At 39.8% G+C, this 24195-nt stretch overlaps 1 protein-coding gene across 7 annotated transcripts in view; it reads right to left on the reverse strand.

Annotated features, from left to right (window-relative positions):
- Positions 1-24195, reverse strand: part of lrch1 (leucine-rich repeats and calponin homology (CH) domain containing 1) — a 109418-nt gene that overhangs the window by 48113 nt on the left and 37110 nt on the right. For all 7 annotated transcript variants that reach the window (XM_004566296.5, XM_004566295.6, XM_004566291.6 and 4 more), the window contains exons 2-6: positions 21359-21503; positions 9034-9160; positions 6425-6530; positions 1009-1145; positions 416-546 (exon numbers count right to left, since the gene is read on the reverse strand). In XM_004566296.5, coding sequence (XP_004566353.1) covers positions 416-546; positions 1009-1145; positions 6425-6530; positions 9034-9160; positions 21359-21503 — 646 coding nt within the window. The remainder of the gene's footprint in view (positions 1-415; positions 547-1008; positions 1146-6424; positions 6531-9033; positions 9161-21358; positions 21504-24195) is intronic.

The raw sequence follows: 24195 nt of genomic DNA on the forward strand, positions 1-24195 counted from the left end.
ATTCTTGCAGGTTACATCCCATGCTAATTTTGAAACCCATCATTTAGCTTTAAAACTAAAACCATCACTAGCTGCAGTATCATCATGCTACTCAGACAAGAAGCCAAACAGAAACAGTTCTATCACTGTGTCTGGTTTTAGGTACTGGAACCATGAGGCAACACTGCCATCACAAGTCAACATAGACTCAACATCTTGCTCTGTTATTTTCACCCAGAATACCATTAATGAAAAAACAACAAAAATTGCATTGCTACATAACCGCTAGCAATCCTATTCACTTTAATGATAAAGAATTGACATTTCGACACCAGAACGTTGTCAAAGACGTACAGTCTAACTGCACTACAAGAGCAGACGCTGATAATGAAGAGAAGATAATCCCCCCCAGCTGTGTGATACCACGGTAACTGACCTGCCAGTGGTGGGCCTTGATAAGTTGATTCGCCCCATGACAGGCAGGTAGAGAGAGTCAGGCATCTTCTCGCTGCGACACGCCTCAATGCTCAGATACTTGAATATGTGAACTTTGCCCTTTATACAGATCTGAATAATGGGAGGAAAAGGGACTCAAATCAGCATCAAGTAAAAGTCCAGCTTTGCTTTGTTTTCTACATCATTTCAGCCTTTATTCACAAAGACTGCTGAGTCACTTGTGTCTCTTTTTAGCTCTTGCAGCTGCTCGTGCTTAACATTTCCAAAAGCAGGTACATAGCTTTATACTACCTATTGCAATACTGCTGCTATGCTGCTATGATCATGATGATTGCTGTAATGGCCAGATAATAGCCCTGTGCAGGAACATTAAGCTGAAATGATACATTTAAAAATATAAATTTATTATGAATGTCTGTTTCTTATATTAGGATGGTATCTAAAAAAATAAAGTAGGTTTAATTTTCAGAGATGTGCACCAAGAATTTATGTCGAATCATGACTCAGACACAAAGAATAGTGGAAGATATAAAGTACATTAAGACAAAAGTGTGTGTGTGTTTGTTTATGTACCTGTGCGGGTGGACTCTGCAGTGGATTGTTTTCTAACTGGAGAGTCTGGAGCTGTTTCATCTTCCTGTAACACACTGGGATGGTGGACACTTTGTTACAGGAGAAATCGAACTTCACCAGAGGAAGATCAGCCAAGTCTGTAGGAAGACACAAACGCACAAACATCAGGCAAACAGCTCTGGTCATCTGCTCCTTCAGAGCGAGCAGATTTGTTTAGATTTGGCTTATGTGATATACAATGCAGCACATAAGGGGATTATATCTCATCAGAAAACGTCAGGGTTATCTTTTTTTTTTACCCAAACCATGTTTGTTTTTCTTTTACTTTCTGCCCAACAATAACTCGAATGGAGACGCCCAGGAGGTTTAAAGTCTGACCCTTTTGGTTGATTTTTGCAGAAGACAACACTCAAAATTTGAGACAAACTGCACCTTTGAAATGCCAGCAAACTAATGGATTTAATCTTCCCGGGACTTTACCCCTGCTGTGAAAATGCTAATCACAATGTGCTGGATGAACTTTCACTCCCCGGAAAGTTCCAGAACATTAGTTTTTTCGGGGGGGAAATTAATGTTCCTGGAACAGCGAGTGGAAAATCACTTTTGGAGAACTTAGGCGTGTCTCAGTGTCTTCTGTTTTCATGTAATCCAGACTGACTCCATGGTGGTGAGATCTGTGGAGGTCGGATGATCTCTGCCAGAACACTTTGTTCTGTTCTTGCGTCTGAAGATAGCTCTTTGTGAATTTTCTTGCTGCAGAATTATTTTTAGACGGCTTAGACCTCTCTCTGATGGCACCGATGAGAAAGATTGCATCAACCTGCAACCTTAACCAGGCTGAAATGAGTGAATTCTTGTTATTTTGAACCAGGAATTCTTAAAATAGATGCTAAAGAACAACATATTTGGGCAGGAATATTGAAAAAGTGGCATTTATTTAATATGAAATGGTCAGAGCAAGATGCCCGCTCTCCTGCATCAGCTGCATAGACCATACCACCTGCCCAGTCAGGTGTGGGACATGGAAAAACATGCATTATCTAGTTTCTGCTGACATGCACACGCTTCAGTGATTTGCATAGAATTACAGATATTCAGGTGTTTTCCATAATACTACACTAAGAGGCTTCAGCACACACACAACCTGATTTTAAAATAGACCGATACCAGCAGTTTGTTTAGTGACAGTGGAAACCCCCCCTGCTGCTGATTTAGTTGATCTCAAGTAGACTACACACACTTACACTTTCACATGGGTAAAACCACCAACATGTTTCCCACCAGATAACACAATGCAGCTCTTGTTGTTATTTTCAGACTAGGTTTGTAATTGTTAGCAGCCCAGAGTCAAACTGTTTCTCTTCATGTGAACTTTATTCCTCATTAAATCCAAAATAACCTGGAAAACCTGGAACACCTCTCTTACACAGCGTTTTACTGGAGTGACTAAGCTGTAATTTAACAAAAGTGCCTGTTTTATGTTTAAAGAGTTATGTAGAGTCAATATACAAGCGTGCACACCTTCACAGAGTACCCAATATGTTAACAAGTTAGATGAAGAGGTTGACCACACACTTGATTACAGATTCCAGGTTGCAGCAAGCTTTGGAACCAGCTTTTAAACTAAACACGGTACATTTCTCTATGTATTTCTGTATTTTTTCCCACGGTATTGGGTTTTACACTGGAACAGTGATACAACACTGCTACCATGAGATCCAACTGGACATAACACCACCCCCCTTATGGTGGTACCATAGACAGTATAAGAGATGAATGTAGCTTCCGTGGGCAGATAAATGAAGCCAATGCTGAGGTGCCTTAAACTTGCATGCCTTATTTGTATGGCATTCGATTGCAATAGCTGTGGTTGCAAAAACACTTCCAGTCCTAAAGAAGTGTACAGGTATGGGATTTCATTTTTGACTGCTGTAAGCACTCTACTGTTCAGTTTATGGGCATGGTCATTTATGCCCATAAACTCAACCTTGAAGCTAGCTTCCAAGTACCCAACCTTATTATAACAACAGGAACCTAGAGACCTTGAAGCTCACTTCAACTGCACTCACTGAGTGCAGTTGACATTAACTGAGCTAATGATATTTAGCTCAGTTAATGAGGTCTCTTTGCGCCTAAATCTACAATTAGTCGATTTAGAATGTAATTTTTTAGAAAGCGAGAATTGCAATGAATGAAAGGGAACAAATGCATTTTTCAAAATATCAAACTGTTTCTTTGAGCATATCATAAATATGGGAAACAGAAACACAGAATCATTTTTTCAAAAGGTTAACACAGATCTAAAACTTACCCTGAACTGCACTCAGACTACTAGCTTGCTAATGTTATCCAATGCCTGTTTACCCCAGCTGCTTGGCTCTCCCTGATATTACATGATTTGGAATTTATTACCAGAGTCACTGTAAGCTCATCTAAATGTTAAAAAGGCATTATATTTCTCACTGTGAAGCAATTTATCTCTCTATCTTTTCTAAGTCTTTGCAGTTATATAATTAACCTTTCTTTGAAACCTAGGGCAGGGATAGCTCAGTAGGTAGAGTGGTTGCCCCATGATCGGAAGGTCGGGGGTTCGATTCCCCTTAACAGCTACCCTGAGGTACCCCTGAGCAAGGTACCGTCCCTACACACTGCTCCCCGGGCGCCCAATGGCTGCCCACTGCTTCACTGAGTGAATGGGTTAAATGCAGAGAGCAATTTCCCCACGGGGCTCAATAAAGTACAATAATGTACACACTTTCTTTCTTTCTTCTTTTAGCTGAGGATAAACTGTGAAGGTTTTTAATGGTGCCTTTACCTAGACTGGCAAACAGTCATATACAAGAAATGTATAAACTTTCCGGACTCCTGGTCCACCAAACGCATTGTCCTTATTTGTCTTCTTTCCCAGTGTAAGATGTCCAAAAGAAATTCTCTATGTGAGTGTATGTGTGTGTTTACAGATCCTCAGACGGATGTTTGGGTTTGTGGGCAGAAACCAATGGGGGAACCATATCCTGCAGACTGCTAATGATGCGCAGCTCAGGAACCCATCAATTTTGACAGCATGATCATTACAGAGTGTTTAGACAGTTTCTCATAATTAAAACCACGTGTAGGCGGTAATAATGTCAGCTAAGCACATGTGATGGTGTGAGTGGTGACACCAGAAAGCATTCCTCTGGTTACTGGATAAAAATATTCTCTATACAGTACTCGATTAAATTATGCATAAACATATGTTCCCTTATGCCTTGAGATCACTCAGGACAAATGTGTAAATTTCATCTATAGTGCTCTAACAATTTTATTATAAAACCATCTGACTTTAAAACCAAAAAAACAACAGCAGCAGGCCAATCATGACAGCAGGGGAGACAATTCCTATAAAAGGTACAAACTACAAATTCTCTTTTCACTCCGTTCCCTTCATCTACTCGTAGGACTGGACTCAAAATCTGAGGTTCTAGATCTTGTGCTGAAACACAAACAAAATATACTAGGGTTCACAAAGTTTTTAACCTGCAACGGTATACAAAAACGGGAAAAAACTTGCAAATTACTCCTAAATCTTTTTTAAAAGAACAATAAACAGAAAACTTTAAAAGAACTGAGGCCTCAAGTTATCTAGCAGTCTGTTTACATATGTTCAGATATGCACAGCATCGAATCTGACTGCTGCACACCACCTCACAGGTCTGGAGATCTGAGAGCTGGGCTGATATGAACCATTTTCCTGGTCTTAGTGAACTGTGGCTGTCTGATGAGAAATCTGCAAAGTAGCTGTGCCTGAAATAAAACACAATAACTGCTGATTTACTTTAGATGTTACACTTTGGGCCTGAGTCACTCAGGCTAGAGACTAGATGAAGATTTCAGACATGGCTCGTAGTTCTTTTCACAATGCAGATTTTTGTTATAACTAAATTACTAAATTTTTACAAGACCATCCATGTTTTCTTCTTTCTGGGTTGATAAATAGCTGCTAATAGCATTATTAGATGACTTATTACTTATTGAGGTACAAACTTGCAGAAGCCTCCTCTGATGTCACTGGAAGGAATATGAAATGTATAAAGGATTGACGACACCAGTCTGCTCCATTGCAGCCTTGATGCATTATGCTGCTAACCAAAGCTGCTGCTGCTGCCATGATAATTCTGGCTTTAAAGATCATTTTCCTACCAGCTCTGATCTTCTAGTTAGAGTCTGACTCTCTGACTTTATGCTATTGCCACCCTGAGCTTGGCCGACCGTTAAAAAGCCCTCAGCAGTCATGGTGGTCTTATCTCAGGGACTCTTCAGAGCTGCACAAGTTCAACAGATATTAAATCAAAAACAACATCCCTCCCTTTGTCGGGGCTGCCGTCCAGTCTGCCTGGTTGAAGCCCCCCTCCCCCCAGCACCGTGGTACTAAGCTTCTGAACCAGTTCAAAGCTCATCAATCAATCCAGGAGATGGTCATAAAGGTGAGGGGATGGGGATATGTAACAATTCAGGAAACTGGAGCAACAAATCCAAACCGGCTGAATAAAGCGATTGGAGTTGCTGTTGTTTATCATTCTGATCAACTATCTGCTGGCCTGACTCCATGTCTCGACTCTGTTTATCAGACTATCCACATGCTGGACAACTGACAATGAAGACAGAAATTGATTTTTTTTTTTTTATATCTTGACTATATTGACTACAAAACAGGAAAAAAAAGATCAACAGACCCATTAATAACTAAAACAGCTATAAGCTCAGGCCCTAACTTAAAAAAAAATACTGTAGTCAGATTGTATTTGGGTACTGATACTGGCCTTACATGCAGAGTTGTTCTGGTGTTTATAAATGGCTGCCCGCCATGTAAAAGCCAGTCTCTCTCCAGCCTATCAGTTAGTCAGACTGGGCGTTGTCTCACTAGATGAGCACCAGACCTTTGTGGCTGTTGCTCATCTCTGTGTCACTGACTTATTTCAGACCTTTTGGGCTGGAGGTCGCTCCTCGGTCACACTGAGGGTTAAGTATATTTTTAGGCCCAAGGATGGGTGTGGCAGTGCACGCAGAGGACTCTGTGGTCTCAGATGCACCTCCCAGTCTTGCATATGGAAGAGATTATTCCATTTCTGAATTTCACTCTAAATGAGACTTGACTTTCCGATCCTCGAGTCACAGCACGGAGTGCACAATAGGCTTCTGTAAGGTGCAGAGGTAAGGTGGGATCAAAAGAAACGTGAAATTAAAAGGCTTAAACGCTGCCTAAAGGGAACATAAATCACCTTAATTACACACCTAAAGTCAAAACAAAGATTTCCAACCAAAATTCACCAGTCTTTAGGACACAGAGAGCTGAAAGCCTTCACTTTCTGAAAGTCATCAAGAAAGACAGGACACTGCAATTTGCCTTATACTGGGGGGGAAAAAAGGCACTCACCTTCTGGCAGGACACAGAGAAGGTTTCGGCGCACGTTTAGCTCGCGCAGAGCTTTGAGTCTGCCGATGTGACGAGGAAGAGCTGTGATCTCGTTGCAGCTGATGTCCTGCAGAGGACAAAAATAAACGAGGGGAGTGAGCGGTTAATATTTATGATTAGTAATTGTTTGAAATGCTCTCGGCAGCACGGGAGCAAACGTCACAGCTGAGCAGATGGTGCAAAGTCGAGCTGGGTTTTCATGCTGAGAGGACGCTGCTGGAAAGTTAATAAGCAATAAGACTTTAATACCATATCACACACATATACAGAGTCCAGGTATAAAGAAGAGGTGAGAGCAGTGATGCAGTTGCCTGAGCACAAAGAATTAAACTCATACTGACAAGAAGTGAAATAACAGTAAGCAATGGGAAGCTTCCAGGTTCTGAGTTATCTCAGATTTGTTTGAGCAGACAGTAGCTGCTTTTAGCTGAAGTGAAGGACACTTCTGACTGACATATGAAGGAGTGGGAATCAATTAGAAGAGACAATGTGCGATGAGCTAATCACTTTATATGTGGGCGGGGCTTTAGTTTAGAGTCAGGCTTGGCTCACGACACTTCAGCTTATTTCATTTTCACCCTAAAAAGACTTAAAGTGATGATGTGCCCCGATTGTCCTGCTGCTGACCAGAACTAGACCGTTTTCAGCTAACAGGCCAGGATGAGGACTGTCATTCTCATTAGCCTCTGCTCCCTGCACAGGAGTGCTAACAAGCAATGTGATTGTTTTGCCTGCCAGCAATATTCCATGTAAAGAGCTAAACCAGCATCATTGTGGCATACTGACTCTCCTCTGAAACAAAACGGACAGTGTAATGGGTCATGAAAATATCTTCCTCATCAACCAATCTGCCAGTGCTGCCATCTGCTGATTCCTTGTTTGCACAGCTCTGTCAGTCCTTGTAAAAATTCACTCTGTTCACAAGTTTGACCCAATCAGATCAGGTCGGTCAGCATCACGCACATTGTGAATGAGCTAATCACAGCACACCACCACCACCACTGGATAAAGTGAAATATCCCGCAGATGGGCTTCTGTCAATTTTTCTGTCAAAATCCAGCTTCCAGTTTGGATTCAGGAGACAGACACTATCTCTACTTTCAAGATTAGGCTTAAAACTTTCCTTTTTGCTAAAGCATATAGTTAGGGCTGGACCAGGTGACCCTGAATCCTCCCTTAGTTATGCTGCAGTAGACAAAGGCTGCTGGGGGATTCCCATGATGCATTGAGTTTTTCCTTTCCAGTCACCTTTCTCACTCACTATGTATTAACAGACCTCTCTGCATTGAATCATATCTGTTATTAACCTCTGTCTCTCTTCCACAGCATGTCTTTTATCCTGTCTTCCTTCTCTCACCCCAACCGGTCGCAGCAGATGGCCGCCCCTCCCTGAGCCTGGTTCTGCCGGAGGTTTCTTCCTGTTAAAAGGGAGTTTTTCCTTCCCACTGTTGCCAAAGTGCTTGCTCATAGGGGGTCATATGATTGTTGGGTTTTTCTCTGTATCTATGAAGCGCCTTGAGGCGACTTATGTTGTGATTTGGCGCTATATAAATAAAATTGAATTGAATTGAATCACTATCAGTTGTATATATTATGCAGCACTTTATTGTGAGACTTGTTTGATTTAGAATAAGAGATGCTGTTGTGGAGGAAAAAGTAAAAAATAAATGTCTTATTATGAGTTTAAGAAGAAAATACCATTTCATTTCTTCTGCTTATCCAAGGCAGGGTCCTGGGAGCAGCACTCTAAGCAGAGAAGCCCAAACCTCCCTCTCTCCAGCTCCTCAGGGAGAACAACAGAGAGATATAATCTCTCCATCATGTCCTGGTTCTACCCCAGGGCCTCAACCTAGGAGGCATCCTAGTCAGATCCATGAACCACGTCAGCTGGCTTGTTTTGATGTGTGGAGTAGCGACTCTACTCTGAGCCCCTCCCGATTAAATGAACTCCTCAGCCTTTCTCTAACAGACAGCCCAGCAACCCTTCAGATTTTGCTGCCTGTATCCGTGATCTCGTTCTTTCATTCACTACTCCGAGCTTGTGACTGTAGGTGAGGGTAGGGACGTAGATCAACTGGTAAATCAACAGCTTCAGTTCTCCTCACCACAACAGAACAGTACAGCATCTGCAGCCAATGTCCCAATCCATCTGCCGATCTCCTGCTCTGCTCTCCCCTCAGTCGTGAACAAGACCCCGAGATACTTAAACTCCTCTCTGACCCTGAGTGGGCACTACTCAGGGTCACAGAATCGACGATCTGATCTGATTTGTATCTTTTTTCAGAAAAAAAGACACAAATGTAACATCAGAATGAGCCAAGGAAATATAAAAAGAGAGTGACGACGTATGTCCCTAAATTTCATGTGACACATAAAGCTTACTGAAGAAGGGCTAAAAAACATAAGCCATAAATCCTCTCCAGACTGGGATAAAAGCAGTGAGCAGCACAACTGGAGCATAAGATATTCACATACAGACAAAGAAACACAAAAATAGAAATATTATTACTCACTCCTGAGTGCCACAGGAATAAACCAACACAGTGACACAAGTGGTAAAACAGCCTTACCAGCTCCATGAGCCTCTGCAGTTGTCCAATGGTCTCGGGCAGGCTGACCAGCTTGTTGTTGCTGGCGTTGAGGACTCTCAGAGGTAAACCACACAGGCAGGCCGGCAGGGAGCCCAGCTGGTTACGACTGCAAACACAAATATCATTCAGTCGAGGGGATCACTTGTGCTCATGTGGTTTTTTTCTTACACCACTTAGTATCTTTAAAGAGCTTTAAAATAAAAAAAGATTAAAACGGTAAAAGCCATTCCTTTTACATTGGACTACAGGTGAACTATAAGCTGATAAGCTGATCATGACGCAATTATAACTTTGTTTCTAAACATTTATGTTCCACACGGCCCAGTGGGATGTGACTGAAAGGGAGAAGAGCTACATGAATATTTTACCACCAAATCATTCAATGCGTTATTAAGATTACAGTTGGAGAGTTAACGATGAATGCAGGGAAGAATTCCTCACTCCCGAGTAGGGATGGGTACCGGTTCTGACATAAACGGTAGTAACCAGACTGAAAAGCAGTGCACATTTCGGTGCTTTATTTCGGTGCTTTTTTTCCCTGAGCTGTGACACACTTTGGATTCTAACCAATCATTTTACGTTTCCGAGGATAGTAGGCGGGTCCGGGTACGTACGTTCTTTTAGAGCAGAGCTATAGATTAAAAATGCCCAAGGCGAAGCGGTCAAAAGTCTGGCTGTACTTCACAGCAAAATATGCAAACTCAGCAGCCTGCAACAAGTGCTTTAAGCTGATACTGTGCAAAGGAGGTAACACCTCGAATCTGATAAAACACCTGGCAATGCATAGCGTTTTTTTTAAAAGCCGAGAAATGTGCCGTATTTGATAGCTTGCTGCGAGACCTCACTCCGTGCACATCTACTGCGGGTGGGTTGCCTGTTATCGGACCCGGAGCAACATCCCCCAAGAACCTGAAGAGGAGAGTCCTGGCCCCTAGCCCTGCCAGTGTAGCAGAAATGATGAGGATGATGATGCAGCAGCAGCCGTTCTTCTCTGCGTGAGTAGCTTAATGTTGTTCGTGTGTAATTTACATTGAGTAGGCTAACCACGTTATTACATTAATGCATGTAAGGTGAAGTAGCAAACATCATCATAGCTACATGCGGCTGTCTTCTTGTTTGATGGCAGATACTCCCTTCACCCTGGCCAAAAAGGCTAAAATGACCAAAGAAAAAGTGGAAAATAGTTAAACATGAGAGGTGTTTTGTGTTTATTCCATTGTTTAAGCACTGCTTCCAGCCAAGAGTGATACCATATATGCCCCATAGCTGCAGAAAAGGCTGACATTGTTATCTTTTTACAAAAAAAAAACAGCTGAACATGAGAGGTTTTTGGACAAAGTTGGTGTTCTCGATTCTTTAAGCACCGGTTTGAGCACCGTTTAAGCACCGGCACTGTTTCAAAAGTACCGGTTTGGCACCGGTATCGGATAAAACCTAAACGATACCCATTCCTACTCCCGAGTCTGTTTATGTTGCCGTTTGCACCTTACAGCAACCCTCAGGAAGAAATAAACATGTCACAGCAATGTTTCCTTTTTACTACACACACACACACACACAAATATGAAAACAAAGATGTCTTTTTACTATTTTTACAAGAGGAGACACACTGCAGGAAACGCTGTACAGAGGAAGTTATGCTATGGATGGGCAACAGTCTATTGTCTTAGGGTCTTTTTTTTTTTTTTACCTTCATCTCTCTTTTCTAAACAGGACACGACCACTTTTGAATTAACTTTACTCAACTTTTACCAGACCAAAGCTAGCAGGGGTATTGTACTCATGCTCTACACTGTGGGTGCCTGACTGACCTGTACAGTTTGAAGGAAGAAGTGGAGAGTTGTCACATCTAGTGCAAATAACAGATTACACGTGTCTAATAAAATCTGTAGTGTCCAAGCTGGAAGGCCAGCTACAGGGAAGGCAATTCAATATATGAAATTTCCAGGAAATCCCAAAAAATACAACAGGTGTCGCTCCTCCTTTTGAAGCCGTCCTTCATTAGTCACACACACACACGCACGCATTTTCACCACAAGACTGCAAAACCCCGTCTGACTTGGGGTTCTGAAAATAGCAATCAGGAAACATACAGTATAAATGAGTTTATGCAGCTGTTCCCACACATACTCCGACACTGAAGAAAAAGAATGTTACACTTTAATACTATGATGTTGCAAAAGCTCCAGAGGTGGAACAGCCTGACATCCTCTCTGCAGACTGGGTGTGGTACAAGTAGCTACAGTATATTTTAATGGAACAGGTTAATTACACAAATAACTATTAATTCAAATATGCATCGTATATAATAGTATAACAGAGCACATCTCAGTAATGAAACAGATTCCAAATAATAATCCAAACACACTAATTCAACCCACCCAGAAATAAGATCCACACCCTTTGAAGATACTCTTAAATATCTAGAGTCGCTCTGTGTAGCTACATGTTGGCACAGTAGTGCTCTGAGCTACCCTTACTGTCCACCCCTAGGTCCACCCTTACTACTTCTATAGGGAATAAGAGGTTAAGCAGCAGCCAGGTGCTGATGATCAAATAGACTTGACTCATCAGCACCTTTCAGGACCTCTATAAAAGCAGAAATGCTAGCAGTTTGCTGGTCTGGAGCCTTCATGTGTGCATTAACAACATGTCCCAATCGTCCCATGAGTGGATGTCCCAGCAAATTCACCCCAAGGTCAGACAATGCAATTTTCAGAGAAACAAAACCCTAAAAGCTACATCTAAGACTTTACTGGCCTCAGTTAGCATGTTAAATGTTAAAGTTCAAGACAGCATACTTAGACAAAGCCCCTCCCCTCTCCCTCTAAATAAAACAAACAAACAAAAAGAAAAACATGGCAGCACAGCTAGCTTCACAAAGTTGCATTAGAACAAACCACAAAACCTCTGTAACAATGTCCTTTGGACAGACAGGACAAAAGTGAAATGAGATGTTTAGCCAGAATGCACAGTGTCACTTTTGCTGAAAATGAAACACAGCATAGTGGCATAAATACCTTATGCCAGCTGTCTAGCACGGTGGTGGTGGCATGATGATTTGGGCTTGTTTTGCATCCACAGGATCTGGACACCTCACAGTTATTGCACTGATCATAAACTCATCTTTATACTAAATTATTATGCAGTCAAATGTGAGGCTATCTGTCTGACAGCAAAAATGGGTTGTGCAAAAGGATAATGATCTCAAAACACCAGATCATCAAACCTACAAAGGAATGTTTGAAAAAGGAAAGAACTGTTGCCATGGCCTTCAAAGGAAAAAAGTTTGGCAGAATCTTAAAGGAGCTGTTTGCAACCTAAATGTAAAGTAATAGTGGGCAACTATGTGAGAGACAAAAAATGATTACTTTAAGTTATCTAAGGACCTTGGAAAGAAAAGAGACTTAACTTCTTGAAGTTTCTTGACAACGTTTCACCTTTCATCCAAGAAGCTTCTTCAGTTCCTCCTTCTAATGGAGCTTCTATGGGTCCTGAATAATATGGTGTACCTAGCTTTTTATAGGATTGTAAAATATCTAGTGAAATTTGTGTTTCACATGTAAATGTGTAACACAATGAACAAAGCTATATTATATTGTTTAGAGTGTTTAAATTAATTAAATGACGAATTACATGCAATGTGGCAGATACACATCATCAGCTATATTTTCCCTTTAATTTCATATAAACTCAGGACCGGATAAAACCAGATATTTTTCCCCGTAACTAGGACAACAGAAGAAAAGCACCACTAGCAGGACTGTTCTCCTTTTACATGTTGTAAACACTGTGAGGAAAGAGGGCACACAAAATATTTGCAGCTGTGTGGTCCATATTTGTGCTTTGTTTTCAACACCCTAGCAAAGTCAATCTTTTTGAATGCATATTTGTGGTCTGGACTAACGGCACTCAAAATAATCACAATGTAGTATAATGTTATGTTTTACAAAAACTGACATTTTCAAATTTTAGGGAGGAAAATATACATAATCACAACAAGTCTTACTTTTTGAAATATACTAACAATCTCCTTGTGTTGTAAAAAATAAAAGCACTTATGAGTAAACAAAAGTTAACACTCACAGAGGTCTGCGTTTCAGATGTGCCAGCGAGCTGCTGGACTTTAAAGACTAAAAATATCCTGGAGAGGAAGCAGAGTGTCCATCCTATTCGTCTGTGTGTGTATTAAAGCCTAAATGTGATATTACACTTCCTTTCTGCAACCAAGACTTGCTGCAGTGTTTAAAAATATTCAACACAGACATACTTCTGGTACTTCAGTCTTTGCAAGCATGGGCTCATGCAGTCTGGTTGTTTACTGAGCAGATCAACATTCAAATCATATCATCAGTTCATTTTTTATTACGTTAAGTTAACTTAACTTAAGTTACTAATGTAGTCAGTGACAGCACAATGACTGGCAAAGCAGCACAATGTTCCACACTGCTACTAATGGGCTTTTCCAAGAATTTTTACTTTAAAGTCGTAGCTTTACAAAGGCTGCACTGGAGCAACGGCAAAAAAAAAAGAAAGAAAAGAAAAGAAAGTAAGAATAAAAGTTACTTTTAAAAAATCTAACTGTATTCACAGTCTCTTTGTAATGTTGTGCATTGTACTGGGAGACATACACCCCAAAAAATAACAAGATGATGATGGGAGAGGGTGGGGGAGTGTGACAGCATGGGAAAAGTGTGGTTTAAGAAAACTGCTTTCTTCCAATTCTTTCAGGATGATGTCAAGTTGCAGGAACTTCAAAACAAAGCACAAAGCTTTCAAAGTTACACACCACACCTGCAAACAGCTTGTTTTCTGCACCTGAGGTAAGGTGTGAGTCGGGGTTGAAGTGGTTGAAATGTTAAGACTGCATTGCAGGAGGCAGAGAGCTGGTGTTGTAAGCCACCACCTCTGTTCCATGATGAACTCACTTCTTGCCTCGGGTGACCTCAGTAGGTCACATGATAGGCTGGGGAAAGGTAAAATGTCAAAATCGCTAGCGATTTTTCCAGTCAGGCTACTAAAATCCATCTCAGCCCTGCCGGTCGGGCTATCATAGGAAGGAAAAATATGTCAGTGCTTTTGCATTCTTTCGCAAACGTAGCTGGGCAATTATGGCATTGGCATCGATGAGCCTCTTTCAATATGTCACGTATTGAAATCGCGTTTGAATTTGTGCTTGTTTTTTGCTTTCACTTTCATTTTACAATAGCACAAACTGTGTATAAAGAGCGGCAGTACTGATTGGTGAGTGACGATTAATGGAGGTGAAATGGAGGGCAATGCACAGGAAGAGAAAGCTGATGAAGGAGATGCTATGCCCTCAACGTCGAGTGTCATTTTCTCATCTGTGACTTCAGTGGAAATTTCAGATTGAGGATCTGACACAGACTGATTCATGTTCTACAAAGTTCTTACAAGTTCACAGAAACTTCTGTTCAATTAGAACCAAATATTTGAGTTGATGATTCTAATTTTTATACAGTTGTTGTAATTTGTGTATTAACAAATTTTTTTTTGATTGATGTTTTGTTTCATTTATTTAAAAATTATCTTATTTTTTATTTGGGCTACTAAAATTTATTTTGGGCTACCAAAATCTGAAGAATGCCTGCCCAAAGGGCTACCAGGAATTTTGAAATTTTGCGGGCCCTGTATATGATTGTGAATGAACTTTGAGGGATGTTTTGTATGTGTTTTGATGTAAACTCCCATGTATTTTGTCAATAATATATAACTGACCACTTACCAGTTTTTACTTTGTGTGACTGTGATTTAAAAAAAATAGATACCAAGATCATGATAGCAAAGCGAACAATAAATGAAGAAGCAATTCATGCCTTCAATTTCGATTTAGCACAACAAGATTGGAGTTCGGTGTATGAAGAGTCAGATGTGGACAAGGCTTATGATAATTTCCTAGATATTTTTACTATGTGGTACAATAAACATTGTCCTGTAAACGAACACATGACAAAGAAAAAAAAGATAAAAAGTCCTTGGCTCACAAAAGGAATTATTAATGCTTGCAAAAAGAAAAACAATCTGTATAAACAGTTTATCAAAGTAAAAACAAAAGAAGTGGAACAAAGATATAAAGCATATAGAAATAAATTGACTGATATTATAAGAACGAGCAAACAACTTTATTATAGAAGAAGATTATATGAAAATAAAAACAATATAAAAGGAACTTGGGATGTGTTAAACAACTTAATTAAACAAGGATCTTCTGGAACATCATATCCTGAATATTTTACTGATGCAAATGGTGAAAATCACAACATGAGTAATATTGTCGATGGGTTCAATAAATTCTTCATAAATGTTGGTCCTGAACTAGCAGCGGACATCCCGTGTCATAAAAATGAAAATATCAGTAATATAAAATCAAATCCCTTTTCACTGTTCCTCTCAGCTACAAATGAGCAAGAAGTAATAAATATCACATTAAAATGTAAAAGTAAGTCTTCAATGGATTATCATGACATAAATATGTCTGTAGTTAAACAGGTTATTCTGAATATTGCTAGTCCCTTAACATATATCTGTAATTTATCATTTCAGTCCGGTTGTTTTCCAAAAAAAATGAAAATTGCGAAAGTAATACCACTATACAAAAGTAATGACAAACATAGTTTTACCAATTATAGGCCTATTTCTCTACTGCCTCAATTCTCAAAAATTCTAGAAAAACTTTTTAATTCAAGATTAGAAAAATTCCTTGAAAAACATCAAATAATAAATGTTGGTCAGTATGGTTTCAGAACGCAAAGAACCACTTCAATGGCGATAATTGAGGCAGTAGAAGAAATTACTGATACACTGGATAAAAATAAATATGCAGTTGGTATTTTTGTTGACCTCAAAAAGGCCTTCGACACAATCAATCACTCAATTTTACTGGATAAATTGGAAAGATATGGTATTCGAGGGAAAGCTGGTAACTGGTTAAAAAGTTACCTAACAGGTCGGGAACAATATGTTAGCATAGGGCATTACCATTCAGAGAAACTTGGTATTACATGTGGTGTTCCCCAAGGGTCAGTGTTGGGACCAAAACTTTTCAATGTATACATAAATGATATTTTTGATGTTTCTCAAGTACTTAAACTCATACTGTTCGCAGATGACACCAACATATTTTTCAGTAGCGATGATTATACTGATCTTGTAATGACCGTAAACAGGGAGCTAAAATTAATAAAAAAATGGATGGACATAAATAAATTATCATTAAATATAAATAAAACTAAAGCAATGTTTTTTGGTAATTTAAAATATAATATAGAATTACCAATTATCATTGAAGGTGTACCAATTGATAACGTGAGTGAAAACAAATTTTTGGGAGTCGTAATTGATAATAAAATTTCATGGAAACCCCACGTCAGACACATAAAAACCAAAATTTCCAGAAGCCTCGCAGTTTTGAACAAAGTGAAGCAATTCCTTGATAAAGATGCACTTCGTACTCTGTACTGTACTCTGGTTCTTCCATATCTTACATATTGTGTGGAAGTGTGGGGAAACACATATAAAAATACAACTAATCCATTAGTCACAGTACAGAAACGAGCACTGCGTATTATTCACAAGGCTGGTTATCTAGATCATACTCACAAACTCTTTCTTCAGGCAAAGTTACTTAAATTCCAGGATCTGGTTAATTACAATACATCCATAATTTTGTATAAAGCTTTTACTAAACTTTTACCGGCAAATTTACAAACTAGATTTGAAATTCGAGAAAAGGTTTATAATGTGAGAGGCTTTGGAGAATTCAAATTACCCAGAACTCGAACAACCCGTAAAGGTTTTTGTGTGTCTGTATGTGGTGTGAAAATCTGGAACAGTCTGAGTTTACAATTGAAACAATGCAAAAATATTCATAGATTTAAATTCCTCTACAAACAGTTGGTCTGGTCACAGTATACTCAATGATGCTTTTAGTGTGCTCTGTAATGTCTGTCCTCTTACCATTGCTGGTATGGATTCAAAAAAAAAAAAAAAGAGTGTGCGTATGTATGTACATATATGTACATGTGTGTGTAGATATATATGTATGTATATGTATGTGTGTATGTGTGTGTTCGTTACTTGTAGTTATTACTGCCTGTTACCTGTGGTAATGCAATTTATAATTTATATATTCTGTATTCAGTTATGAAGGCTCTAATTGTTGTTTGCGAGCTGCAGTTTAGATGCTTGTTTCTGCCCGGGGCTGTTGATGGGTCTGTATGCAATGATGGGCGTAGCTGCGGGAAGTTTGTTTTTTTTGTTGATGAGTGAGTATAGGGGTGGGATTTAATAAGTTTTCTTCGTCCCACTCCTTTTTCAGGCAAGTTTTGTTTTTTGTTTTGTGCATTTTATGTTCAATATAGGTATTTGTTGTGCCTGAAAATGAACAAATAAATGAAATGAAATGAATGAAATAAAAGGCATTAAAAAAAAAAAAAGAAAGGAGAAAAAAAAGGTCTCACAGCCGTTTCAACCTCATGCCATGCTCCAGATACCTCGGAACTTGGGAGTGTCATTAAGGCTGGGTATCGATTTCGATTTCTATACTCGATTCGATTCCGATCCACAAGGTTTTATTCGATTTTGACTCAGACAGTCAGAAATATTATAATTCTGATCATTTATGAGTACATATCCATATTTTTATGTCTGTGTATAACAACAAAGATGACACTTGTGAGACTTCATCAGAGGTGCAAGCATCACAGCAGATGCCTTTGTGTTAAAATAACTGAGGATAAAACACAGAAAAACATGAAGGAAATTTTTCTTCCCTGGCTTTTTATAGCAGATAACCTGAAAATATTTTGCAGTAGATCAAAAACTGAAGAAAACCATGACTCAACATATGAACATTACCTGATGCTGCTGACGTGAAGCAGAGCAAAGTTACAGAGGTTTAATTAGAGACACAGCTAAGTGTTTTGAATAATTTTAAAAAGTTTATATTTCTTCGGTATTGAACAGCAGAAATGAGGCTTTCTTGTTAGAGGTCATTTTAAAAAAACAAACAAAAGAAAAACAACGACTGACAGCACCTTCGTCCATGTGACGACTCATATGACAGAGGGTAGGGTTGTGCCATATGACGAAAATCTCATCTCCCGATATAAAACATTTATCGTCCTGACAACGATATAAATCACAAAAATGTAATATTTTCTGTAAATTCTGTTAATCTCAGGCAACTCAACTTGCGTGAAGTTTTTACAGCTGGGCGTCCTTTACCTGCATTCGAGTGTTTTAACCGATGCATGACACTATACGTTTTTAGTAGGGGTGCAACGATACACAAAATTCACGGTTCGGTTCGATACTTTGGTGTCACGGTTCGATATTTTTTCGATACAAAAAAATGTTCATGCCTTTTTAATTTGTCATGTATTAAAATTATAAATATATATTTGAACTCAAAAGTACAGTTTTTAAATTTAATGTTGCTGAAACAACAACAACAACAAAAAGTGATTTCTCGATCAGATAGATCGAGGAATCACTCATCGTTGGAAAAGAGAGTTTATTACAGAGAAATGTCTCTTTCCAAAATAAAAGCTATACTATCCGCTTCTTCTGGGTTATATTCTCAGCAGAATATTAAACATATCAGGTACCCATAAGGAGAATCATGTGCTAACGGCTGTCTAAATGACTCGGGTAAAGTTTGTAGCATGCGTGCTTGTTGTTTTTGTCTGCTTCCACTTGTCTTTGCACTAGGATGATGTCGGCGTAAATGTGCAGTCGTTGTGTTCCCACTAGTGCTGTCAGCGTTAATCTCGTTAAAATGACGTTAACGCCATAACGTGGCAAATCTCCATTAGTGAGTTACCGTGGCTCGCGCCGTGCGTGGGGCTGGACGGCGTCAACACGTTAACGAGCTAACTGGGCTAACGCACTAGTTCCCACCAATGTAATTGAGCATTGCGTGGCACATCCGACATACTGGTTTACTTTTGTCCATCAGGGTCATACTTCACATGAAAACCAAAATAGTTCCAAACGCCAGATCTGAATGAGGGTGGGGGAGGTTCAATTTCAGGTAGCGTTGAGGCAGTTGCCATGTTGCAACGAGCTTAGCTTCTGTCTTGCTAGCTTGCGCTGCGCTCAGTAGATCTGCGCTCGACAGTGCAGCCTAGGCGGAGTAGTCGAACGCAGATCCACTGAGCGCTCAACACAGACAGCATCGTCAGAAGAAAAGTTGATAAAATAAATTAAAAATTTTGTATTGTTCGATACATATGCGTACCGAACCGAAAGCACTGTATCAAACGGTTCAATATCGATACGAGTATCGTTGCACCCCTAGTTTTTAGACATACGTTGTAACGGCCACCATTTGAGTCTAAGGTTTATTTTTTAGCACCTGACGGCTCTTTTTTTCCTTCTCATTTGTAAACTCTTGCATACTCTTTAACGTGATTCAGTTTTTTTTGAAAAGTCTCAACAGGATCTTAAGCTTAAACAAACAAGCGGACGTAAAAACAGTCGCTTGTCCGTCCGTAGTGTGGTTATATTAAATATAAGAGAAAGAGAGAAGTTTAAGAGATTAATATAGCCACTACAGTGACCATCAAAACGATGAAAAAATATTGCTGTAAACAGTTTATTTTACGACACCACAAAACAAACGATAGCGTAACAGGAAATGATAGACGTTTTTATATCGTCATCCAATATATATCGTCATATCAAACCGCCCCAACAGCGGTCATATGAGTCAATGGCCCGCAGGAACATATCCAAAGGGGACAATCAACCATTAGTATTGAAATACCTGGGACACCAATTTGTTTTTGTAGCTGAAGAAGCCTCTTGGATGACAGGGGAAACTTCTTTACAAACCTAAAGATGTCCAGTCACCTCCTTGTGTTCAAGCTTTCAAGGCTACCATGACCTAGAAGCCTGAGAACCTGCTAGTTTATTTGACTGACACCTCTTCTCCTACCCTGCACAAACCAAACCAGGGGAGAGGTGGGAACTAGAGTGTCTTCAAAAAAATACAACAAACACTTAACCTTTGAGATGTAGAGTCACAAAACATTTCAGGCCGCCTTCACTTGCAGAGTGTGACAGATATGATACAATGAAGAGAGTGGCGAAACCTTGACCTTTAAAGGCAGAGAACAGCACAGTTTGTGAAGATCAACATAAGCCGAGTGTATCAAAGGTTTACAGTTAACTAACAGTTCACTGAACATCAGCTGTGTGAGACACTTGGCAAAATGATCACCCTGCAGCATTGTTGGCACATCACACAAACACGGACACACACCTGCATTGACCCCAGGCAGCAGTACAACAGCTCAGATGGGCCGAACACTGAAAGCGCTACCACCCAAAGCTGACACACAATAGCAGAGTCTGCCCACATTAAAGGACAATAACACTGCTTTATTTATGCTCTGTCACTCTCATTCAGTCTGATGCTGTGTTCAGAGTGCGGAGCCTCAAATCTGACAGGAGCCACACGCACTCACAGGTCCTTCTGTCTTTGTGAGGACACTGATATAATGCGTTACCTACGGCTTCTCTTTAGTTGTCACAACTAATTACAACACCCTAACCCATAAGGACAAGGTTATGGTCTCTCAGAACTAGTTTTCCCACGTATTGTGCAAGACGCACAGAACTGTACAACTGTGCATTCGTTTTTTCACTTTTTTTGTCAAATTCTCATGAGGGTAGAAGAAGCAGAATAAAAAGACAAAATCAAACTGATCTCAAACCATGTACATCTGTCAAATGGCTTCACCCACAATGACAAACAGTAAGAAAGAAATGCACAATGTCTTACTCCTTACCTTCCCACAGCATTAAGTGCATCTGAATATCATATAACGATGTTGCTCTGACCAGCAGAGGCACTACTGAGTATAAACAGCACGCTCCTGCTGTGGCGCCCTCTTTGCCAATATAAAGAATTCTGGATGTAATTTTTACATAACTTAAAACACTATACACTGTATATTTATTGTATTTTAGCATATGAGAGAAAAGGAACCACTGTATCAGGAACCTTTTAGAAATCAAAGCATGCAGCTCAACAGTTGTGATGCAGCATCAGTGAGTGTAAAACTCCATCTGTCTGAAGAAAGTATTTAAAATATGCTAAAATTATGCAGCATCACATTATTCTACTGCATTTATGCAAAAACACAGAGTGTTGTTTAATACCTAGTTAATGGGTTTGATGTTCATAAAACAGAGGTTTCACTCCCTCAGTCCCTGCTGCAGAAAATGTTCCCATATCGTAAAACAGCAGTGACACCAAGTGTGTCGATGTGTGTACCTGAGGTTTAAGGAGGTGAGCGACTGCAGGCTGATGATGCTGTCTGGGATGGACCTGATGCAGTTGTGGTACAAGTTTAGTGTTTCCAAGGCAACCAGATGGCATACCTCTGAGGGGACGTCGGTTAGTCGGTTTTTTGACAGGTCTGCAATGGAAACCAAGAAAAACAACGTTTAGAACAATTAAAGGGCACATTGTAATAATAAAAGATGCAAAGGTAGCAATTTGAGTAGTAGTTGAATGAAATATTAAACATTTTAAAAAACAAAAACAAACTTTGACATCTGGTGTGTTAATTGTAATAAAAATCAAAAATAAGTTGAAAGACAGGTAGCACCACAGACTCATATAAAGGTCTGAAAATGAATCCAATGTGTCCTTTTTCTTATGTAAAAATCAGAGGAGTGGCTCTTTAAACGGTCTGACTGGATGGAAGTCTGAGAAAACAGTTTACCTCCTCCATAAACTTAGTAGGCATAGCCCAAGTTGCTAGTTTGAATTGGTTTTCAGTTCGGCCCTGAGTACAATAGATGGTGATGCCATGTTTTAAGACATGGCATGCATACAGTAGTGACTTGAGGTTCTTAGTCAGTTCCTCCCTAAATTTGTTGTGTAGTTTCAAAGGGCCAAGACTGCGACAGCCCAAACAGTCCACAAATCAATGGGTGACCTCATAATGCCTCCATCAATTTTTTTTATACACTGTAGTTTTCATTAAAAATATGGTAACCTGATTTAACATATACATAACTCATACAGTCCTCAATTTTGATTAAATACAGTGACTTATTTGATGACAGAAGGATAACCCGGGCTGTGTTTTATTTTCTGTTGGTGTTAAAGTCTAGGTAAAACATTGCTCATAAGGTAATTAAATATATTTCAGTACGATATAAAACTTTGTAATCACTCTCGTCGGAGCTGGACCTACAACAATTTGCTGTAATGCACTATACACCTATTTGCACACCCAACAATAACACATGCATTAAGATTTCTCGCTCCGTTTATTGTACAACATGCAGATTTTGGACTAAATTCTCTCTTTCCTTGTAACATGGAGCACCACAGACACGCCAGCAGAGGACCGTGAATCTGAGGTACGACTGACGTCAGACTCAAGGAACTCAGCATTTGACATGAGGACTCAGGTCAGCTGCTCAAGCCAGGACTGTTGACATCACTTCCTGCCGTAACTCAGCAACAATAATATCAACTTCAGTTATCAGCAACCCAGTAAGGCCAAGAAATGTCAGTGCAATTATTCCACATTGTTCTGCCAAGGCTGAACTCTGAGCCTCTTGAAAAACACATTTTGTTTTGTTAATGGTGCAAGAACAGCACAAGAGTTCATTTCCTCTGGTGGAAACAATTGGGGAAAAGTCATGTTGTACTTTTGTATTCAGTATTTATAGTCACGGTTTTCAATTAATATCCAGCAAGACTATGAGCAGAGACCTCGTTGCTATTTTTTTTGTTATACTAATGTTCCAGAGTTATGGAACAAGAGAGGTACTGCCTAACAACCAGGAGTAATCCGGAATTCTTTTATTTGATATTAAACAGGCCAAAGCAACAAATCATCTCACAGCAGTTGTGTTTTTTATTTGTAGAGGGAGCTGAACTGGTTGCAGAAAGTGTCACATTACATATAATATAGCTAATATAGCAATTAGCTTCTGCCAATGCCATGCTAATGTTGCTAAGATGGTGTGGGCCATTTTTCAACCAGTGACAGCTGGGATAGGCTCCACCTCCTCCAAGCCTAAGCTGGAAGACCAGGTAAGAAATATGCAGAAAAATGCAGTAACAAAACCATGACCTTCACACAAATTCTGTCCCTTGACTTAACTATGATGACACACAGGAACAGATATATATATTTTTCCATCATAAAAATGTCTACAAAAATAAATGACAATGAAAATAGGGCACTTTTACTGAATGTGCTTTGTAAGCTGGTGAATAGTACAAACACCAAACTGTACAAACAGCTCCTCTGAGGCACAAGTGCAGCAGGCTTTCATCAATTTAAAAAACAAAGAGAAAAAAAGAAAATCACATCTGCATCTGGGCATCAGCCACACGTAGAACGCATTGCATCATGGATCACACATTAACAGGAAGTGCTATTTAAAACACTGAACGAGAAACAAAGAGCCCGCCGGTCCTGCTTTCATCCGGCGAGCAAACGGCAGCAAGCTGACTCAACTCACAACAACACAAAGCTATTACTGGCAGGGCGTATGTGTGAGTGTGAGCGTAAGGTGCGTTCAACACCGTTAATGCTCTTATTAATCTCCAAAACAACACTGTGGAAACTGTAATGCGTTCAAAGCAGCAGTGACCTACTATAAACCACGAGACACACAGGGACAGATTAAGGACATGTCGATCCTACAGACACACATCTGTCAAGATACATTGGCCTGTATCTATATGTGAGGCCATGTAAGGTGACACAAGTGATGATGCAGGCCTCAGGACATTTAGTCCATGACATACATAGATCTTCTTTTCACTCATATCAGCAATACCAGCGCTCAGGCCTGACTGAGTTTTTACACAGACGCACCTGTGACCGTTTCTGAAGTTTCGTGTTTTGTTGATGGCACCTGTTAAAATCCTACACTTGGATGGATGGACGTGGCACTATGGCAACAACATATTTTAGGGATGCAGCGAATTGTTGTTTGGATTGGACATCTGTGCAATATTGAGTGAAAAGGCAGGATCCAGTATCACTGACAATGGGCTTATTTCTGGGGATGATCCATCCAGTTCATTCAATTGACTTTACAAAGTTCATGACTGATATTTAAGGAGCCACTGTGTGA

This window comes from Maylandia zebra, linkage group LG16 (genome assembly GCF_041146795.1).
Source record: "Maylandia zebra isolate NMK-2024a linkage group LG16, Mzebra_GT3a, whole genome shotgun sequence".
In the NCBI taxonomy this organism is placed as follows: Eukaryota; Metazoa; Chordata; class Actinopteri; order Cichliformes; family Cichlidae; genus Maylandia; species Maylandia zebra.